Source organism: Magallana gigas, chromosome 5, assembly GCF_963853765.1.
Source record: "Magallana gigas chromosome 5, xbMagGiga1.1, whole genome shotgun sequence".
Classification (NCBI taxonomy): Eukaryota; Metazoa; Mollusca; class Bivalvia; order Ostreida; family Ostreidae; genus Magallana; species Magallana gigas.
In genome coordinates, this window is record NC_088857.1 from 11,353,540 (window position 1) to 11,363,691 (window position 10,152).

At 33.0% G+C, this 10,152-nt stretch overlaps 1 protein-coding gene across 2 annotated transcripts; it reads left to right on the top strand.

Annotated features, from left to right (window-relative positions):
- Positions 1 to 1,658: 1,658 nt before the first annotated feature.
- On the top strand, positions 1,659 to 7,957 carry LOC105341492 (uncharacterized). 2 transcript variants are annotated; one of them, XR_010714210.1, is made up of 9 exons: positions 1,659 to 1,800; positions 1,908 to 1,970; positions 2,060 to 2,101; positions 2,239 to 2,277; positions 2,386 to 2,445; positions 4,625 to 4,699; positions 4,905 to 5,015; positions 6,770 to 6,943; positions 7,348 to 7,957. XR_010714210.1 is itself a non-coding variant. In XM_011448043.4 (8 exons), the coding sequence occupies exons 1-7, from the start codon at positions 1,759 to 1,761 to the stop codon at positions 4,968 to 4,970; spliced, it is 387 nt and encodes a 128-aa protein (XP_011446345.3). In that variant the 5' UTR covers positions 1,659 to 1,758; the 3' UTR covers positions 4,971 to 5,015; positions 6,770 to 7,221. The 2 variants fall into 2 exon arrangements, 1 of the variants encoding a protein (XP_011446345.3); XM_011448043.4 differs by lacking the exon at positions 7,348 to 7,957 and having other exon boundaries at positions 6,770 to 7,221.
- The last annotated feature ends 2,195 nt before the right edge of the window (positions 7,958 to 10,152 follow it).

Consider the following 10,152-nt stretch of genomic DNA (forward strand, 5'->3'; position numbering starts at 1 on the left):
AAGTGAAGAGGGATAACGTTTTTAGTAAACCAAATATTTGTAATACAAATGTATGTAGTACTAGTTCTACATATTTTAAATGGTTTTCAGCTCACCCGGGATGGAAGCTCCCTACTGCTGTCGATGTCGCCATTTCCAAATCCGTCTGTCTGGAATTACTTGCTCGGTTTTGAACAACCAAATTAAATGCATTATACTTTCGAGTGGTTTTTTTTCCTAAAACCAAAACATGATTGATTTGTTCAAGGGATAATATAGTGTAAAAAGAATTTCCGAAATATACAGAAAAATGGGTTCCTTGTCCTATTCTCTGAGACCAAATCGCCAACATTATCGATGTTTATGTGTAGGCTTTCTCATGTATAAATGCAGAATCTTCAAGCTAGACCAGTATTGCCTTGATGATGTCTCATGAGGGATGCAAAGTTCGACATAGGAACATATGCATGAAGAGTATTTTGTATATACAGAAAGTACAAAACTTTCTGTATGATATTTATATTGGAAATACTGACCCAAAGCAATTTGTGAGGAACAAACGTGTATTTTTGACGCAGAACGTACACGTATCGTGTATCGTGGTGTCAACCTTCGTGTGTCGGTGGAGGTAACGGAGTTTGTGGCCAAGGCTGCGTTTTACAAAAGAACTTACGACTTACGACCAAATTAATGAATGATGATTAATCACGAACTAACCAATGTTTTATTCTAATGGCTGTGAATTATGATTATGGCTGTCAAAATAGTTGTAAATAAATGAGTTTATATATATATATTTTTCCGTTTAAGATCAATCCATGAGACGGATAATATTAACGACTTTGCCGTAAGTTCTTTTGTAGCCAGGACCTGATATCTACTAGGCAAATATATGTGAAAGAAATGAGATGGGCATTGTGTTAGCATAATGCATACATGGTACGAAGACTTCTGATATAAAATCGCCCTTACATGCTTCTTGCCATTTTATTGTTGTTTTAATGCTGTATTTACAAAAAAAATTAGAACTCAATATTTTTTTAACAAAAAAAAAATAAATCCGGTAAAATTGTCTAAAACTCACATCTTTAAAATTGAATTGAAATAATTCATAAATGATATACAAAACTTTTGCATTACCTTGTAATATTCATACAAGGAATAAACCCATTGTTTCGTCCTTTAACTGTGATATTGAATATAGTATTACTTCGATTATAGAGCTACTCTTATAAATATAAATCATATCCTTTTAAAACTTGTTCTGTAGTTTTTCTGTGGGTTATCGAAAAATGTTCCCATACTATTTTATTAGTTTATCTGCACTTAAACAGAATTGGATAACCCTCCTTCTTGATAAAATTTTTACTTCAAATAAAATTTTCAACATGGCTATTTAAGATTATATACATGTTATTTAAATTTAATTATCTTGAAGGCATTATTACATGCGCAGATTTAGAGGGGTCCCCGACCTTCCTCCCCCTCTAATCTCCTTGAAAATTTAAATTTCTTACATTTACATAATAAATTTACCCAAAATATAGCCCACCCCACCCCATTTCATCTCTTGGCAAACTTAGATATCCCTCGGACTCCCTAAAAAGAATTGTTGGATCCGCGCGTGTATTACCCATAGTCCTCTGCGTCTGTTACTCAGACACGTGACAAATCCCTCTTTCTGATTGGATAGATGAAACTGTCATAGTGACGTCAGATCTTTGTTGTGTTGTGACGTCATACTTATTGTATAGATTAAGATTTTAGCAGATTTCCACGATGGCTGGGCCTATCATTAGACATACAAATCAATATCCCGATGTGAGTATTTTAGTTTACAAATATTCTACGTATATCTGAATATACTATCGTACTACATGTATACCTTTATACGCAAGAAAGTTAAACGCGATATCTTACCTTTGTAGGCATACTGGGACGTAAGTTACTACGTTCCTCCCCATCAATACACTCCTGCCGAGATTGAAATGGTAAAGACTTTAATTTATTTTTATTCAAATTCTAATTCTAGGTGGTGATTTTGAATCATAACATGATTTTTCTGTACTTTTTTTTACAGTACTTAATCAGCCCCAGACCCCAATTCCCCCCTCACGAGCCAGTAAGTAACCTAATTTATTCTGAGGAATTATTTATTCAATTAATCGCCAGTTAGTTTTAAACTATGAAATATTAATGAAAGTTTATATATATTTTAAATCAGTTGATACACTGACGTACAATGCACGTTTTTTGTAGCCAAGACCAGTTCGTGAATTCTTAATCGTATCAAATTTGGTAAGTTGTTTTTTATTCCCTGTTAATTTATACAGTTTTGTAATAACTTTCCATGTTAATTTGTGGATTTATTAAAAATGGCGTTTTATGAATTATAATCGTTTTCAGGATGATTGGTTTGAAGACATCCTTGATGAAGCAGAGGAGGAAATCGTCATCGAAGCTATTGTAAGAATATAAATCTATTATATGCCGTCTGAAAACATAGGCGCTCGTCATTTAAATCAATGAATAAAAATATTCATCTCTTTAAGATATAGTCAACGTTGTTTTTAAAAAAAAATCATTTCTATACTCACTGATTCAGATAGAGAGCGCCTTTGTTGGACAAGTCAGACCTGGGTTTTCTTACATTTGGCACCCCACTTCCCTTTGGCGAAAATGCAATGTCTGTTTTTCGCATTATCCCAAACCCCACCCCAACACATTGTCCAATTATTTTGTTCGTTTTGATTTTGACCCAGGAATTTTGACGACAAAACATCACTCAACTATCAATCTCTATATTTCCTGTGCATGCACATTCACTTTCTTCGAACTGCATGTAGATTACTAGTTTATTCCAACGTCATTTCAATGCATCAACATATTTTTCGCTCACTTGTAGAAAAAAGATAAGAAAAATGTGAATTAAAAAGGATAACAATGCAAACAAATAAAAAGTATGTAAAATATGATTTTAGATAAAACACACTCATGACTGAGTTACATATTTCACATTTAAATATTTAAAATATTTATTTAAAAGGGCATAGTCACGATTTTGGTCAAATTTTATTTCTGTTTTTATTATTTACAATGCTTTAGGAATGCATTTCTAATGATAAATTGAAATTTGAGAGTCAGTCGTAGAGTTAAAAGAAAGATACAGGGTTCACAATTCTTTGTCATGTAAACGAGTATTGTGTCCTGTTTTTGTTTACATACGTTCAAAATACCAGTAAAGACTGTCTATTTATGCTTAAGATGTATTAGAAGGTAGACAAATCAGCTTGAAAAAGATGATTTTTAACGTTTAACACATTTCTTTTAAGTCTACAACTGGAATTTTCACTTCAACATTCAAACTGTAAACAAAAGCTTTAGTTTAAACTTTATTTCATTTGAATTGTACATCAATATAAACGATAAATAATACAAACAGGATTCGGAAACAAGTTGTTACAACTTATATTAATCCGTTTCCTTATAAAAGCTTTGTTTACATAGGAAAGAATTGTAAGCTCTGTAACTAAATAATAACTCAAAGAATGACTCTCAAACTTTGGTTGTCGATTAAAAAGGCCTTAAAGGGTCATGGTCACGATTTTGTTCAAAAATCATTTTTCGATTTTAATGTGTACAATGCTTCAGTTAGGCATGTTTAATAGGCAACCATAATTTGAGTGTCATTCGTTGAGTTTTAAGCAATTTACAGAGCTTACAATTCTTTGCTGTAATCTGTCCCTAGATTTTGCTTCCACCACTTTTCGCTCGATATTTCGATAATAATAAATACCTTTGTGCCCAAACTACGTTCATCCACTAATATGAAAAATGTCCAGATTATCTGTTTTGAAACGCCCCCTCTACCACTTCAGGTTTCAATACACATCCCCAAATAGAAAGTCTACGGAGATTTTGCATTGCATCAGCCATTAATAAGCCCGGATAATAAGGTTTACAAATTGCGCGACACGTCCCGAGTACCTCCGAATGGAGAAAAGAAGTAAACATTTCCCATTATAGATCTCCGTAAGAAATTTGTATTCGTTCCTGTTAACTTTTATGAGTGAAAAGGGATAATTTGTCAATGAAGATGCATGTATCTTGAATATTTTCCATTTCACTGATTTCAACTGTACTTCTTTCACATGTGTGTGTGTATTTTTATTAAAAATCATCAAAAAGTGATGGAAGCAATAACTTGGGACAGACTATATGTAAACAAAGCTTTTGTAAAAAAAAAAAATGTACAAAGGTTTTGTAAAAATTCCAGTTTTGGGCCTAAAGTGAATATGTTAAACGTTAGAAATTGTTTATTGATGCTTGAAATGAAAAAGAAGATAGACAAATCAGCTTGAAAAAGATTTTTACTGCTATATTGAACCTACGTAATCAAAAACAGGGCACACGCCTTGAATTGTTTACATGACAATGAACTGTGAGCCCTGTATCTTTTTTATAACTCAACAACTGACTCTCAAATTTCATTTGATCATTAGAAATACATTCCCAAACTCGTTTTATATTGTATAAGAAATTCTACAATGTAGCACATGGCGGGGTAGGTTCTAGCGGTTGTTTTGTATTTATCATGGAGGCTGTTTTATTTTTTTTAATCTAATTTTGATATAATTTTATTCAGGCTGATCCCATCGCCCACAGGGATATTGTTACGGCATTTTTCAACGCCACAAACATAGAATATCCAAAAAAGAAGGTTTGTACATGATTTCATTGTTATCATTATTTCAAGTATTTGACACAACATGTATCTTATCTAAAATTCATACCTACTGCTGTGTGCTCATGTACAAAACTCTTGGGGGGATTCTGCTTCATTTACTTTTTTCTCTAGTACATCTGTATGTCTTTTAAAACCACCATTTACTTATATATTAATTAATTCGTACGTGAATTTGTAGACATCATGGATTAGGAGGGGCGTTAACTTCTTAAGGAGGGCAATGGCCCCCTTAAGAAGACTTTGAATGAAAAAGGAGGCACAAATCAAGCACAGAATGATGGCTCGAGGCGTAAGTCAACTACATGTAACTGTAAGGTCAATCACATGTAACTGTTATAGGTCAGCTACATATGTAACTGAAATAGCTCACCTCCATGTACGTGTAAGTGTACGTCAAGTTAACTTCATGTCACTGTAAAGTCAACTTCATGTAACTGTAAAGTCAACTACATGTAACTGTAAAGTCAATTACATGTAACTGTAAAGTCAACTACATGTAACCTTTTAGGTCGACTACATGTATATATGTATAACTGTTTGGTCGTTAAGCGCGCAGACCAGGAGAAATGTTCACATGTGAAAATTTTACGTATGTACATGTACTTTACACATGTAACGTTAGAATCCTATCTTTGTTATTGATGTTATGATAATTATTTCAAAATACATGATTTTCAAGAGTTATCATTATCAATGTATCTTAATTTAAGATACCATCATTGTATTTATATAGCTAGAATTGTTTCGGTAATACTTTGATTTTGTTTTGTAGGTATTTTGCATGAACATGATATATACATATATTTTTTTTCCTAAATGGCGTAGGATAATAGCTGGTTATTGCAGGATTTAAACCAGATCGTTCATCCAAATTTTTTCAGACAGGGAGTTACAGACCTGCAGCTTTAAATAAAGGGTACTCTTAATTAACTTAAAGGGAGGTGGGGGGGGGGGGGGTGATTCGGTCTCGCATTTACTCCATCACTTAGTTTCCTGTGCCAAACTCCTTAATTCTAAAATTCAATTCTTTTAAAACGGATCCCCATTTTACATTGGAATAAAAAGAATGAAATCTAAAAAAAAAAAATATCTTTAAAATGTTACTTTTAGGGAAGGGGGAGGGTGAGATAGTTTCATTTCGTTATTATTATTATTATTAAAGCATCGCATAGATACCAACTGGAATATCCAACAGAATATTTTTTTTCAATGATATGGTTTTCAAACATTCAGTTCATGTAAAAGCATGTAAAGATTTCTTTACGGGGTTATTATGTACATCACTGTACACATTTATATGTTTAAGGGAAAAGATGTAGTGTATATTTATTAAGAGTACACACTCATGCATTCTTTTGAAAACATTTCGGATTCTTTGAAAACGTGATGGGGTACGGTTTGTATTGGGGACAAATCATATTGCATAGTCTGGTTGGTTCCTATGTTCGGTCGGAAAATTTGCAAAGCGGTAAAAACAAGAATGGCTAGAGGAATCAAATTGAAAGGAACAAGTTCTAAATCAGCGAAATACATAAACCCATTGTGGTCTCAGTAGTAGGTTTCGTACTCATAATGTCATTCTACTTGATCTGGAAATACTGTAAGTATTATTTTGTTATTGAATTGTCTTGCTGTCTTTGTCAAACCTTCTTGGAATACTTAAAAAGAAACAACAAGGCATATACTGTAGTAATAATGTTAATGTGTTATATCTATACAAGAAAATTACGTGTCAAAGCTCTGATAACGAACCAGTTGTGGATACACAAACCTACTTTTTGCTGACATCATTGCATGATAAAGTTGTCCTATTTTCTATGGCCCCAAACCCCCAAATATAAATTGTAATATGTTATATTGAATCAATTTCAGTCCCAAGAATTGTACTATATAACCATAATGTACACTGTCCAAATTTTACGTAAAACAATATGAAATTAATTTATGGTAACACCAATCTAATTAAAATTAGAACTTCCATCCGCTCCCCGCTTTTTAATATGTCGCGTAATTGATAACGATTGTTGTTGATTTATTTTTCAGATCACATCCAGCAAAAGTTAATAACGGATGAGTCAGAAGAAAACTGTGGAAATCCGAGAAAAAAGATCCAACAGAGGCATCAGGATTTTTCTCCAAGATATGGAATTCCGTTATCGATGATTTTGAATTTGTCAGGTTGTGCATCTCTGGATTCATTTCAAGGGAGCCCCCGAGGTGAATCCTGCCGTTGCCAGTTTTCTTCAATTGCTTGTGCAATGCTTTTGATATTCGTTATAACTATTAGATACTGTGGATACATTTTCTGGCGTACATGCAGGAGAACAAAGTGCGAGTAAATTTAAAAAGAAAAATTCGCAAATGTCCTGGAGTTCGTTTGCTCAGCATATATCTATTAAAAGTATTATAAAGACGTTGGCCATTTTGGCTCTGTTTATAAGCATACCCATGGAATACATGAGGATGTACCAAGAACAAGTAGCCACCAAAATTGCTTATAACTACGTTCTTTTGTTCATGATTTTTGTCCAATTTATATAAGTAATCCTAATTTTTTGTTTCTTAAAAAGTCCACAAAACAACCGTTAGCTTCAGAACCTATTTTTCATTTCATTTTATAGGGAATTCCCTAGGAATCAAACTTTCGGCAAGGTGGGAAAACGATAGCGAGGCTGACTACGTCAACATCGGCGCCATTATGGAATGGCAAGACAAGGAGGAGCAAGGAAGCTGTGAACAGGACTCGAAAGAAACGAATGCCAAGAAAAAATTGTTCGACATCGAAAATTCGTTTTTAGTGGATACAGACAATATACTTCAAACGATTCCTAATTCGGTTCAACCAACCACCGAGAGAGGTTCCAACAAAACCGTCCTATCTTCCAATTTCCCGCCACGAACTCTTTGGACAACGATGAATTAATCATCGAACGCGGATTCACAAGGAGATTTATGCGTACAAAACCCCCCGAAAATGTGGCGACTTTATACGAAGTCTGACCAGCCCGAATGGAGATTGTTCTTTCGCATGTACGAAAAGTATGGACGAAAACGATTCGAATTCGGACACAGGCCTTAGCTCCATGCATAGTGACAAATCTAACTATTTGGAAACCCTTGTCTAACGATAACATTGAAGTCACCGATTGTATTCAAATTTTATACCCTATATTATTTTGACTATATTTGTCGATACTCTTTGAATGAATAAGTAATAAACGAATTAACATGCATATGTATTTTTTAGTTCCTTTTTATACATTATGTGCCGAATGAGAAAAGGAGATCAATTTTCACACTATTTTTTTAAAACTCAATGAGAAAAAAGTGACGTACATGTATCATAAAAAACAAAAGAGCTATTATGTTGTCATAAAAAGGAGGCAATGTTGAAATGGAACACGGAGAATAAGATACATGTTTATACACAAATGCGATAGCTTGCTAATTTCAAATAGTTACAATACTAGTATTTGATGCGCTCAACAATTCGGTTTACAAAATCTTTTGACAATTACATCATTAAACACACGGCTTTTTATAAACGGGTAAAATCAGTCAAATGTAAAGAAATCCCACGAGTTTCCAAAAAGTTGATAATTGAGCCTCACAATTAGTTGTTCGAAATCTAATTTTCTTTGCTAGAAGGACAATGATTTAAATATATTTTGACAGGGGGGGGGGGGTTTCCTCCCCTTACATTCGCTACTGTAAATAACTAATGGCTTGATTTAAGAAATAAGGAATCATTCTTTGAGTATTATGAGGTGATATTTTCGGTCGGGGCGTGGTAAAATCCAATAAAGCCCGAAGGGCTTTATGATAGATTTGACCACGCTCCGGCCGAAATCATCACCTCATAATATTCAAAGAATGATTTCTTATTACTTATATCTATATTATTTCAAATGTTTTTACTTTAAAACAGTATTTTAAAACCACTTTTTTTTTCATGAAGCACATATGTTATGTATATACATTTGTATTGCTACGCGGCGCAGCCAATACCGTGTCTCGGTTAGTTTTAAGACACGCCCATTTTGTGTCACTTATGTTTTATGGAGTTATCGGGTTTTAGGGTTCAAAATTGATTCGTAATGTTATCACAGACAATGACAGCTGAAAATGTAAATATACATGAATATATATTAAGCCTGTTAACCATTCACTATTTTCCCTGATATTGCAGCCCCCCCCCCCCCATTCAGTTCCTATTCTCTGTGAATTCTACATAAGCATATAGACCATCATGAATTGCTTCATATGAACAGTGTAAGCTAAAACTTATTTGCAACGCGTTGCAGAGAATAGGCTATAACCAAAGAAAAAATAAACAATTAAAAATCTATATAGAAGTTCCATACTGAGGAAAATGGAAAGTTACACACCTTAAAACAGGGACTGGGGTAAGTATACAACGTACATTTGTATGAGTTAGAATGCAAAATATTTTTTTTAAAATATGAACCAGAAAAAAATAAAAGCCAGAAAACAACATGGTACAGAAAAAAAAATAATATCTATCGTTTACACTTTTGATTAAATTTAACACAATTAACATTTTACAAACTGATCAATTCTCAAATGTCAAATGGAAAAGAAGGTATTGCAATTTCGCTATTTTTCCTTAAATGAGTTGCAAATAAAATGGAAAACTCAAAGAAACAGAATTTGATGTAAATCTTTTTTGTACATTGAAAAAATGTCCTAACTTTAAGAAGACCATGATATAAATTTGAAAATGGTAACACAGACCAATGTGGCATATTTCACGCTTTATAAAAGGGGAATCCTCATTGGTGTGAAAAACTGCCTCCTTTAGATACAAAAAATTTCTTGAAAGCTGTCGTTTCCGATTTTTGTTTCAAAGAGGCATATTTCTAAAAAATATAACTTTTTTTTTGGGGGGGGGGTACTATTACCGTTAATATCGAACCCCGGAACAGTTGGAATTTTTTTTAAACATATTTACTTTTAATCGCACGAAAAGGTAATGAACATTGATAGTTTCAGAATGTCAGAATATATCTCATTAAACGCTTGTCAATGTTATATTTTGCATGCGTGCTTATTTTTTCCCCTCAACATTATTGTGTGAAGTCCCCTTTATAATCTTGAATTATAAACATTTTCTTCTGATCAAAAGTTTTCAAAACAATGTTAATGTACCCATCAATGTTGAAAGTTGTGTTTTTCTCTTTTTAAATGAAATAACCGGGTATGCCGTTATAAAAAATACGTGTAGGCCTACAGGTTGTTAAAAAAAAACCAAAAAACAAAAAAATCATTAAAAAGTATGAATCAGTGTTGAAGCAATATGTAAATGATAATATGTATGGATAAATTTGTTCTACCTTTTTTTTTTTAAATCTAAACTACGTGTTTATCTAGATTCTGTAAAAACATGCAATGTTTATAATTACAAC

Excerpts from the sequence above, each read along its gene's own strand:
- LOC105341492 (XM_011448043.4), top strand. The coding sequence starts at position 1,759 with ATGGCTGGGCCTATCATTAGACATACAAATCAATATCCCGAT. Across the intron at positions 1,801-1,907 it reads ATACAAATCAATATCCCGAT|GCATACTGGGACGTAAGTTA; the intron begins GTGAGTATTTTA and ends TTACCTTTGTAG. Across the intron at positions 1,971-2,059 it reads CTCCTGCCGAGATTGAAATG|TACTTAATCAGCCCCAGACC; the intron begins GTAAAGACTTTA and ends TTTTTTTTACAG.